The sequence below is a fragment of the Sceloporus occidentalis genome, unplaced genomic scaffold (genome assembly GCF_023333645.1).
Source record: "Sceloporus occidentalis isolate IW3139 unplaced genomic scaffold, rSceOcc1.0.p SCAF_54, whole genome shotgun sequence".
In the NCBI taxonomy this organism is placed as follows: Eukaryota; Metazoa; Chordata; class Lepidosauria; order Squamata; family Phrynosomatidae; genus Sceloporus; species Sceloporus occidentalis.
This window is the reverse complement of record NW_028317034.1, coordinates 1722951-1735803: the sequence shown is the minus strand read 5'-3', so window position 1 is coordinate 1735803 and position 12853 is coordinate 1722951. Positions and strand designations below refer to the sequence as shown.

Below are 12853 nucleotides of genomic sequence, written 5' to 3'. Positions count from 1 at the left end.
ATTGTGATGCATCTGTAACACTCATGGGTGCCATTATAAGCAATAAATCAGAGTATCCTGATTGAATCATGGCATTCTCTGTATCATTTTTGTGTATCTCAAGGGCACATTCAAATATGGTGGGGCTACAATGTTTTAAAAGCTGCTAAGTAATCTCATTCCCTTCATTTAAAAAAAAAAAAAATTGTTGGACTCTATCTTGCAAAATGCAATTTCATAAAAAAATATTAAACATTATAATATTTAAGTATTTCCAAAACTACTTAAAGCTGTTGTAATGTTTAGAATCCAGGCCTTTATTTTCGTTAATCTAGATAAAGATTACAAAAAGGTCTTTACACGTGTGTCTGCTTGTATACAGAACCATTATTATCACTTTGCATGTCAGTTTTGGGAGTTTTTTTAAGTTCGATTAATTCAACACATTCATAAAGCACCATGGAAACGATCAGCACGGCAAGTAAAATATAGAGTTTCACAGACACACATAAGAATGTACTATAGCCGTAGGCAATGACAAATCCCAAAGACTCCCAAAGGCGATAGTTGGCAAAAGCAGCTTCTTTGTGGTCATCAAATAAAACTCCATAGAGGGCTGTAATAAAAAAAGTTGTTTTTAATATGCATTCACAATACAGCATCCTAATAATATGTTTGCAGAGACAATTTGTTTATAGTCAGATTAAAGCTATTACTGTTCAGTCTTGAGGCTTTACTATGTGTTAATTTAGGTTTTCTTAGGCAAACATATTAAAAATACCATAGAAAATTAAGTATGTGTGTGGGGGCTGTATTAGCTTCTTTACATAAAAGGAAATAATTCACACATGTTTAATATCAGGGACCCTTCTTGAGTCACAGTAGTTTTAAGTGGTTGAGATCATTTACCCTTTTCTATGGGATTTACCTTCAATGTGTTTAGACATATCTGAACTTGCAGGTTTTTATTCATCATTATCAAATTTCATTTCACATAAACCTACGGAAACATCCTACAATTCAATCCACCATTTTGATCCGGAATGACAATTCATAAAATTGGTAATAACACATCTTCTTTTATGATTTTTAATAAAAATGGTACAAGTGATAAATTTCATGGTCAAATTGGTGTGAAATAACAAAAGTATATGTTTCCTGAACTTTAATATCAAGGGCAATAACACAATCACAAGTTTATCGTTTGTCTCATTAATCCAGTGATTCAAAACACTTTGTGCAAGAAAAAAAAAAACATGCTTAAAAACTTCAGATTATGTATATTTTAAATATTATTTTAATGAAAGAAAAAATATTTAAAAAATGAATCGGTAAAGTCTCCTGAATAACACAATACCAAATGTGCATACTATTACATAGTTGCATGGTTACAGCAAGCCCCTAAATCATGATTGCGCAATCGTTTTTGAGCCAAGAAAGTCTAATGGTTGAAACAAAATTTGTGCACCTCTATATTTTTCAATGTGACAGCAACCACAAATCTTTCAAGAACAGAGGTTTTTTTGATCAACTTTTTTATGTTCCAGACATATGTGGGGATGGATGCTGCATGCTGGACTACCTGGGAAAAGACACAAAAACATTAATCTCCCATATCTCCTAAGCACATAGATACCACATAATGGCCATGAGAGATCCCCAAATCATGAGTGCACAAAGTGGTTTCAAGCTGAAATAAAGGGGTGAACTAAAAATGCACACCTCTTGATTTTGTAGGCATAACTACTGCTAAGCACCAAATAACCCCGTAAATTATATATTCCCTAAATGTACACACCATGGAGATTTTAAAGACATCCAAATTACCTTTGTAGATTCCCCAGTGCAACCTCAAATCTAACAGGAACACAGAATTGTAGGTTTTCTGTACCTTTTTACACGTCAGGCACATTTTGGGATGGATTTTGTACACTGGCTACCTGGAACACAAAGGAAAATGCAAAAAAAAATAAACTGTGACTTCTGAGCACATAGGTACCACATATATGTGGTATGTCAATATCACACAGTCACAAGAGACCACCAAATCATCGGAGTGCAAAGTGGTTTCAACTTTTTACAGCAGAACCAGGAATGCACACCACGTGATTTTGGGGGAGACTATCCCTAATCCCCCATAAAACATATATTCCCTGAAAGCACATAACCTGAGGGGGTGAGACCCCACTTACCTTTCTTAGTTGATCACTGCAACCACAAATCTAACAGGAACACATGATTTTGAGAGTTTCTGTGCCAAATCAGGATGAGTGCTGCATACTCAAGTCCCTCATTTTTTCTTGCCCACATGACGAGTTCCTTGTCAGGGGGACATTTTTATGTGTTAGAACCAACTAGCATACAAATAACTAACAAAATAGCTGTGGTTATATATATAGCAGTTGGGAGATAGTGTAAGGGGTAAAGTTGGGGCACTGTTAGTGGATAGTGAAAAGTCTGGTTATATGTTATGGCTGGGTTAATGTTACTGATAGGGATGATGATCGTATTAGGATCACTGGCAATTGATCGGTGAGATTGATCAATGACCTAAAGGGGCACTAATAAATGATTAGATAACAATTTAGTAGGTTAAAGAAATTGTAATTTAAAATAAATAAATAAAAATGTGTAATTGCCATGCAGGTCACGTGTAACTGACAAGGTTGGGCCACTAACATTGATCAGTGAGATCTATCAATAATCAGTGGCCTAAATTTTATGGAGTGATTGTGCAGCACATAGACATGAGCACTGCCTTGCAATACAAGGGAAGTGCTTCCCTTCATGTAGGGCAATGTTTTAACAGGTTAGATTGTGTCACTGAAGCTGCCTTTAGCAGTAGTGACGCAATCTGACACAGGAAGGGTTACTGCTTCACAATCACTCTATTTTGTGACTGTGCATCATAAAAATACTTTTGAGCTGCCCTGCACTACAAGGAAGCACACAGAGCACAGTTTAAATTGAGAAGATGAAGTGCAACCATGTATGAGTTATGTTGTTGGCCCCACTTTGGGTCCACTTTGCCAATCAGGTATCACATACAAGGTTGCCACTTAAAAGGTTAAAAGCACGAGTGGTGGGTACCACGCAAGTCAAACTCCCCATGGCTTTCGCAAATGTTTGCTTCCTACATGAGCTCAGTAGGCCCACATCACTGGGATTCAACGAAAAGATTTCATTTCAATGATCACTTTGTTTCTATCAAAGAATCGTCGCCTGGAGTGCATGAAAGACGCAAGAATAGAAAATATAAGATGAACACTTTTTTCAAAGCTCCTCAGTGACAGACTGGAGCAGGCATAAACCATTGGTAACTATCCATCATCATCATGGATGCTAGCTTTGTCTTCAGAACCAAAGATCTGCCACTTGGCTACAATTGATCAAGGAATACTTGGGCAAGTCTTCATTTTTAGAATTTGTTTAAACAATTTGACTCATTGCAATATGTTTAAAGTAACAAAGGTGCACCAGTTCATTCCTTCAGAAGTGGAAGAAGCTGCTGGGATTTATTCCAGGCTTGATTGCAAGCTGCATTTTTCTTTGTTTTTGATCCATGGTTTAGGTTAACTGATCAAAGTGTTTTGTTTATTCAGTCCCAAGGCTTCTCCTTAATCTTGTAAGCATTCAGACACCTGTATCCAATTATACTGATCAACCAAATATTTAAAGTGATACCATTCCTCTCTCAATCCTGTGTCATGATCCTGTTTCTTTTTATTAATTTCTTCACTTTTCTATGCTCTCTCTGTTTTGATAATTTTATAATTTCTGGAATCTAAGAACCTTCTGGTGAACTAGCACCACATTCACAGTGTCCATTGTCAGCCACACTTACCAATTCAACCCCCTTACTAATATTGGTTTTTAATTGATTGGTTTTTTAACCATGGAGGTTAGATATAAGATGTGATGCTCGTAGAAACCTTGAAAAGTGGTCTTATCACCATAGTAAACTGTGTAATGGTTCAATCAACAGGAACATAGCTTTGTTAACGTGGTGATAAGACCACATTGTGATTAACCCTCATTTTTTTAATCAAAAAACAATTATTTGTCTGTGCTCAAAACACCTAGCTCCTCTCTTGTCTTTGGTTTCAACCCCCTTTGCCTCACTCTTTGTCACTCTTTATAACTATCTCTAACACACTCATAGAAGAGTGGAGTTAATTAGACCATTTAGCCCCTGTGCTGCATTACCAGGGTATCACCCTTTTCAGACTATTTAAAAAGCTGCTGCTCAATGTGCTGGTTACAAGGAAAGTATCTGATCTTCCAGTTATCACAATTATTTGTCTTCAAATAATATCTTCCTTGCTACATTTGGCTTCAAGGGGTCAAGCCTATTGTCAAGCCTATTGTTCAGTATGTGGGTATGAAAAAGCCAAAAAAAGTATTGGCTCTGATTTGGGTGCCTTAATTTGATTATGAGTACCAAGTTAAATATACCATAATGCTTACCATTAGTTTGTGTCTGCCAGACAGCATCTGCCATGCCCCACAATGCAGGTAATACAAAGAATACAGCAAGTTGATTTGGGTGAGGTCTCCACAAAAGCATTGCAATAATGCATGCCACATTTGTAACAGCAGCTACAGACATAATGAGACAAACTACAGTTAGTACAAATTCAATATATATTTTCAAATAAGAAAACACTTATACAGAGTTAGGGGATAACATTATAGGGGCAAATCACTCTATTGAATTGATCTGGTTCCCTGATGTACTGCTGCTCACTGGGTCAAGGAGATAAGAGAGCTGCCTTGCTAGAAGCTGTCTCGTATCTCTTCCCATGAGCCTTGTGTCTTTGAGGAGTGCTGGGATATGATGTCATTGACAGGTACTCAGCACTGAGAAAGTATGGGCATACTTGGGAACTCTCTGGGTTTCGTCTGGGTCCTGACACTCCCCACCCATTTTTCCTTTTAATGGGGGGGTGTCAGTGGGACCACCCACCAATGTCAGCAGAACCACCCACCGACGTCAGTGGGACTGGGTAGCCAGAGCCCAAAAGTTCCCAGGTATGAGCATGAAAAAGATTAAATCAGGTGGGACTCCAGGTGCTGCCCTATGTAAGGCCTAGGGCCCCATTTAAATATAAGATGCCCTGAGTCAGACAGAGCCCCACTTTAATATAACAATAATAATTATGAGTAGAGTCGTCAATTTGTGTGAATATACAGTCTAGAAGAGATGAAATGAGAGGTAAGGGAAGTGTAAGATGGCTTCTGGTTCAAACAAAATTGAAACTAATCGACTTAAGATGATGGTCAGGTGGTAAGATAACATTTAGCGTTAGTAATATAGTTGTTAAGTTTAGTGAATTTAGATTGTTAATATTAGATGGGCCTCTGGAAGCTTGCAAATTACCTTTTGCTTCAAGGAAGATATTTCTACAGAACAGTTGCAGTAGCAAAAAAGAGAGATGGCTATAGATCACTTTTAGAAGGAAGGGGTGATTGGTGAGTGATATGGAACAGAAGCATGTGTGGGAAAGCAGTATTATTGCGTTTTAAATGTTGTTGTGTTTTAAATGTTATAGTGAAGTGACAGAGATCCAGCAAGCATGACATATATATCCTTACCAAAATAAAAAAGAAATACTCTTCCCGTGTATTGAGAAAGTTTTCCAAACAGCAGCGAACAAACGGCATCGGTGGCAGCAAAACAAATCATCACATAGCCGACAAAATGTATCCCTAGGGTGCAGGTAACATAGGACTGGGAAATAGAAGAAATATTATAAAATAAAAAACTTCTAGATATAGTAGGAAAAACACTGCTCAGTCAAGTATGGAGAATAACACATATTACAAACACATGTAAAATTGTTTGGCAAATTCTTTTATATAATAACAAAAGAAACAGAGGGAGAATAATTAAAGTTAATGTAGAGTAATAGAAACATAATAAATGGGTGTAAATCACATCACATAATTTCCAGATGTTAAAAAGCATGGCTCCATATAAATCAATCAATAATGGCCTGTTTCAAGGATAGATGAGTGCAGTGAAACATACAATAATTCAATGTTTATTCACATCTTAATATAAAAATTTGTAAAAATTTCAAAAAAAGATTAAACATTGGGAAACTAGGTAACATGTCTCCCTTAATTGCTTTAGATCTGTCATGCAGCCTTTCTTTTCTAGCCAAAATTAAAGGAAAAGCATTGGAGCATGACTTTGGATTTGGAGACAGCACACTTGGGGATTCATGTATATACATAGTTGCTTGATAGTAGGCCTCACCTTACTTCTGGCTTTGCGTATTGTATATTTAGATGCAGAAACATTTCATCTTTAATCTTAATATGCACAAATGGCAATCATTTTATACCTTCACCAAGGCAGAATTATACCTGTTTATTTTATATAAACTAATATACACACCTGGGAAATTTATAAAAAAGACCCTTTAACACCCTATCACACACAAATAATTGCAATGACTAATTAATAGTAGCAACCAAATTGTCCATAGGTATAAAATGTTTTGGCGGTAAGGATAATTTGGATTTGGAAATTAAATTACAGTAGAATAATGAAAGGTGAGTCTCAGACTATGAAAACTTGTTCTCAGGTATGGCCAGCTCAATAATGAAACTGCTTGCCATATCTCTCTTGAAGAACCAAGAAGTATATGTCATACATGTGACTGATGCATCTTATCGTTCTATGGTAGTCGCATTAAAAGGATTTTTTTTACCAAACGATAACTAGCCACAAGCAATTTGCAAAAACCATTAAATAAGGTAATTTTTTATTGTAGTTTTTGCTCCCCTTAAAGTTATATATCATAATACAAGCATATGCAATATTGAAATTGATTGATTGTTTATAATCGTTAAAACCTTTGTGTAGTCTCCAGCAAGAAATCCCTGTTCAAATCCACTGAACATGGTTAGCGGGATGAGAAGACATTGACGCTTGTCCCGGAGATGCCTTATAGTTGCCAAGATTTTTTTCCAAAAAGGCTCTTCCTCAGAGCCATCCTTCTCATTTTCCCTTTTTAAATCAATGTTATCCAGAAAAACAGAGATAAGCGCTACAGCTAGTAGTCCACTGCCTGCCAATGGGAAGACAGAGATTAGTTAGCAATAACTTGCTTGGATCTCACAGTTACTGAAGGATAAGTAATTATGTACAGAAGAAGCATGTGCCTAGTTTACTTGATGGTAACTAGGTTTTTGTCAATCATGTAAAAGGTTCATTCATTTTAATCAGAAGTATTTGGAGTATCAGACAGTAAGATAAAATTCAATTACATTGAAGAAATCTTATGATCATTAGGTATGTGATTCTTGTTTTGGTTTCATCCTTATTTCTACAAGATAGGGTAGTGCAGATTTTATGAAGTAATGCCATATAAGTAGTAGTAGATACACCCTTATACAGTAACAATGTTCCTCTATTTCTCACTGTATGCCATTAACTATCATTATACAAGTAATGAAATAATTTAGAGTATTACATTAATGCATCTTTCTTTCAAAAGCTAATCTGGGTAAGCAAAACAATAGAGACTTAACTTCAGAACCATGCTAGTTTAAATGTTTTGTCCTGTTTACCCATCGTACAGTGTTGCAGAATATGATGTCACTACATAACACAATAAATAATAATATATAATTGTAACAACCAATGAAAGGCTCCAATAAGTAGGTACATTTAATGGGAATTTAGTAGTAATGCCTTACCTGTATATACTCCCAAAAGGGTATATATTAAGCTCTTTGCTGGCTGTGTTGTGGTGGTGGTTTCATTAGTGATATTTAAATATGGACAATCATTTGCCCCACAGTGATCATAGCTTGAAGTACTTGCATTGTATCCTATTTATAGAAGTAACAATAATTAATTTAACAATACAGAAATTCACATTCACTATGAGGAAGTATGTATTAGATGATTAAATTATTAACATTTATTTCATTTTATAGACCAACATTTCTAGTGTGTTTAGGGTGGAATATAGGGAACGATTGAGTGATGGCATAAAAAAGGGAAATTTGGAAATGATACCCTTGTTGGAAATACAGATTTCTAGTATAATTCCACAATTGTCTACCCCGGAACTTCCCAGCATGGACTACACATAGAACTTCCTCTTCTGGAGGGGCAGGGCTAGACAGATATAGAGGAGTGGATGGAGAAGTGGGTGGATAGTAGGCAGGAAGTGGCCAGTGCCAATGGCTAGGAGTTTATCCATGCTGTAACTGTTCTCTGGAATTCCCTACCCCATTTTGTCATACCCTCCTACTAATCTATAATCACTCAATAAAAACCAAACCCACCTGTTCAGAAAAGTATATACAATCTATCCTCCTAAAACTCACAACCTGCATTCTGAGAAAAACTGTTCTCATAACCTTTAAGACCTCCACGCCACTGACTCCTGCATATGACCCTAGCTACAGTGAATTTATCCTCACCTAAATAGACTTTTAATCCCTAATAGATTAAATAATAAAAAATAAACTTGCAGTGCCCTCTTCTCCTTCTTCTTCTGTATTAATGTCTTAAGGTGTGCCCAGAGATAAAAGAAACTCACCCAGAGAGTCCCCAGGTATGGGTATGAAGTAGAACCAAGTGAAAATACACTATATGGACAAAAGTATTGGGACACTTGACCATAACACCAACAGGGACTTTTATGACATTGCCTTCTAAATACACAGATATTAAAATGTAGTCCCCCCCCTTGCAGCTTTTGGGGAAGGCTTTCCACAAGATTTTGGAGTGTTTTTGTGGGAACTTTTGCCCATTCATCCAGTCGAGCATTTGTGAGGTCAGGCACTGATGTTGGATGAGAAAACCTGTCTCTCAATCTCCGTTCCAGTTCATCCCAAAGGTGTTCGATGGGGTTGAGGTCATGTATTTAGGGATATGTCCCCCATTGCACAAAGCAAGGTCTATAAAGCCATGGTTAGGTGAGTTTGGTCCATATAGTGTAGTTATATATATATATATATATATATATATATATATACAGTAATATTCAATTATTACTGTATTCTCAAAGAGTTACAAACTACTCATAGGATGGTCTTGTCTAGATTATAACAAAGGGGAAAACTTCTATGCTGATATTTTAATTATTTGCAGAATCCTTGACGTATCTCTTACCTGAAGTTGGTGTCTGTCCAAATATTAAGGAAGATATCAGATTCCCCCATACACCAGATGATTGAAATATAAGAAAGAAAAGCCCAAAATATTGATTGACAATATCTTTTCCAACCTTGCCTGCCTTCTCTGCATATCGATTTCCACTAACTGTAAGATATGTGCATTTTGCAGCCCACAAAGGGGCTCCACCAAATCCCAGAATCATAGATGTTGGAATGAGTGTGTACCTGAAAAATGAAAAGTCAGCTTCAAAATACATGGATTTAATTTAACTGGGTTCATTCCTTCCCTCTAAAAACATAATTTAGTCATAACAATAATCATGTTTTACTAAACTTTCATATGATATCCTCTGAGTGAGTGGCTATTTTCAGTGACCATTCTATCCATCAATTTTGATTTATTTGCAAAAATGTGACAGTACCTTTGGGTAAAAATTGGAAAATGATGCTTATAGATGCTAACTTTTTGAAGTATGGTCACTGCTGTTTTTTTTCCCTAAACAGGTTCATTTTGCTAAAATACATGATACAGGGGTAGTAGCCCCACTTTGCCAGTATAGGATAGAAGGGAGAAGTAGACCGTGCAAGAAGGCAGAATAAAGAATACAGAAGACCAAGAAGAGGCAAGACAAGAAGCAATGTGTAAAAAAAAGGAGACGGGAATACATAAGTGGTTGGTGGAGAAGGCAGGGAGACCCTGTGAGTGAGCCTGAAAGAGTGAGACAGCGTGAGAGAGTGTTAGTGAGAGAGTGGGAAAAAACAAACAAAATGCAATTGAAAATTTGAAAGCTCATTTTCAGACATTAATACAAATTAACTAAAATTGGCAAATTTTGTTAAAATTAAAATATGTATGAATTTGAAGGAAGTCTATTTTTTTTCTAGATTTGTATTTATTTGTAAATAGAAGTTATATTACCTTCCCTTGTCACAAGTCTTACATTTATCATATATACAGTACCATTTGTGTCTCTTGCAGTCCGTTTGCAATCATTTGCAATGCAGTAACATAGTGACACCATGTGGTTAAAAATTATAGGTCTACCGATAGCATATTTAAATCTATGTTGAGTGATGTTGCAACTAATTCAAAACACAGGACAAACCTAAAAATATAATCCACAGTTTACTAATGTCTGCCGTTTTTAGCTGTAAATTTGTATAACTAACTTTTGATGGATAAATGTATAAGGAGTATGCAGTAGTTATATATAGGAGATCTTGGCCATGAAATGCTATGAACATTATGCACTAAAGAGAGGCACTTTAGTACATATGTAAAATATAATATAATATATGTAAAATAAGTTGCCCCTTTTTTCTCCAGCGTAGCTATTGGATATAGTTACTATATCATTATTATTATTAGTAGTAGTATATAATTATGAGGATAACATTTGTTAGCATGTGTTTTGTGTGTGTATTTAATAGGATACCAAAACAGCTTTTGGTAGGTAATAAAAATACTTCCTTAATATAAATGATAAGAAGCACAAGTATTACCAGCTTGCATAGAAGTTTCCAATGGAATAAGTTATATAGCAGCACATTGAAGCAACAATCGTCCATTTGCATCCAATTTTCTTGATCACAATTGAAGGGATGAATACTGACGATATAATGAGAGCTCCGTAAATTATACTCAGTGAAGCAACACCCAAGCCTTCATCAGCATTGAGGCTACTCTGTGAAAAGATTGATAATCACAATTGATTTATGATAAATACAGAAGATGTTCCTGCTATATATGTCATATATGAATAAATATTTAGGATTAGTGTACTAGAACTGCTACTCATTGTATTAAGTATCAGTGATGGCAATAATCAGAAACAAAATAAAGGAAGGTGGGGCTGGAATAGTTCTTGGTCTTTGGCTTAGTTTGGACTTAGGTAAAAGTAGGGCGTCATTCTCTGCTCTCTGGATTTTGTTTTTGTTTTATAATCGCTTATAGTATCTATAGAATCATCTGGTATGTTTTTAACTATCTTGTTTATGCTGATTCCAAATATACATACTATATTAATCTCTAATGCTTGTTAATACAAGATGTGGCAAACGTAGCTTTATTCCTTATAATATACAGTACTTGCCCAATGTACTTAACTACCCTACCACCTGATATTGCCTTGGAGAGCCATTTAACACACTGTCAGGGATTGGACGGGTATCCTTTGAATTATTACCATCCTGAACTGTTTTGGTAAGAATATGTACAGAATTGCTTTAACAGCATCACCTCGCCATATTCAGTGTAATTTACACTAATGTATAGGTTGGAGCTTGTCTCTCATACATGAGTTAAGTCCTCCCAAAAACCTACACCTGTTAACCTAAAAAATAATAAGATGTCCCTCAAAAATTGGGGCCGTAGAAAGAAGAGTGGTAGAAAATTCCAAACTAAAGTAGAAAAGTTATTAGCGTACTAGGTTTGAGTGTATATGTGTGTAACAATTAAACGTCTATAACAAATGTACATTAATCATTTTAACTTTCTGTAAGTTTGAGCACCACTGGGAGCAAGGCAATCTATGCTCCAAAAGAGATCTATCTGTTCTTCCACCAATAATTGGTAGAAGTCTCCCCATTAATTGGAAAAAAATGACCACCAGGTTATGCAAACCTAGAATTTAGAAAAAAGGATATCTAGACATGTATGGTGTGATAATATTCCACCAATATTTATGGTAAGAAGAACATATAGAAGAAAACAAGCACTAGTATATATATACTTCAGTGTATGAGTACTGGGAGATAGAGCTATAGCTTTGGCAGAGAGATCCAGGTAACATGGAACTGCAAACCAGGAGCAAACATAATTTCTATGTGATTGGGGAATACACAGATGGTTAAAAGAGGTTATTAAGGGATAAACAGTGGCCACTCTCAGAGGTAGAATAGCTCTAGGATGGGAAGACTAAACTGCTCCAGAGTTTTTAAAACCAACTGTAAGATGGCCAGACTACTACATACAGATATGACCTTAAGATGCTGGCAATCTTCCTTGTGTTATTTGTATAACGTGTAAATCGTTATCTTTTGTTTTTAAACTGCATGCATTATACTTAGCTTGGCTAAATGAAATACTCTTTTTAAAAATAAATTACTACATTGTATATATATATATATATATATATATATATATATATATATATATATATATATACATCAATTAAAATGTTTTGGTAAAGCCCCACCTATAGCCACCCTGATTAGAAATACATTTTTATTTGCATGTTAAAGTTGTTAAAAAGGTATGTGCACTTACCTGCAAACTCTGAAGTCCTCCAAAAGCTGTGAACAAAAGCAAGAATCCAAATGACACAACAATAATGTTTTTTAGATAATGGTCCATTTTTGGAGGAGTGTTTAAGTTGCTCTGTGTTAAATCCTAAATGTTTTCATAAAAACTTCTCTAGGCTCTTCGTACTCTCTGTAATAAAAAAAAGGTGTTTTGTTAGCCAGGTGTAGATTACACTGGACTTTAATAAACTTGGACAGATCAGGGATATTCAAAACTGTCAATCATTCACTTGCTGCACAGCAATAATGGACAAAAGTTCAATGATTAGGAATTTTATCAGCTTATACTATATTTGTATAACTTGAATTGAAATACATAACTAAACTTGAGTGTCTGGCTTTTACATTAACCCAGCCTAAACAGGTGTGAAGCCTAAACATGCATTGATTTGGAAAGTCAGCAAATAAATAAGTCAGCCATGGGGCT

General features: G+C 35.5%; 1 protein-coding gene across 1 annotated transcript; it reads right to left on the bottom strand.

Annotated features, from left to right (window-relative positions):
• Positions 1–335: 335 nt before the first annotated feature.
• LOC149288023 (N-acetylglucosamine transporter UNC93A-like) lies at positions 336–12478 on the bottom strand. Its single transcript, XM_089492160.1, has 8 exons — positions 12392–12478; positions 10627–10808; positions 9119–9348; positions 7690–7824; positions 6844–7058; positions 5575–5710; positions 4447–4578; positions 336–595 (listed from the first exon to the last, which is right to left on the bottom strand). Exons 1-8 carry the CDS (start codon positions 12476–12478, stop codon positions 336–338), a joined length of 1377 nt encoding a protein of 458 aa, XP_089348286.1.
• Positions 12479–12853: the final 375 nt, after the last annotated feature.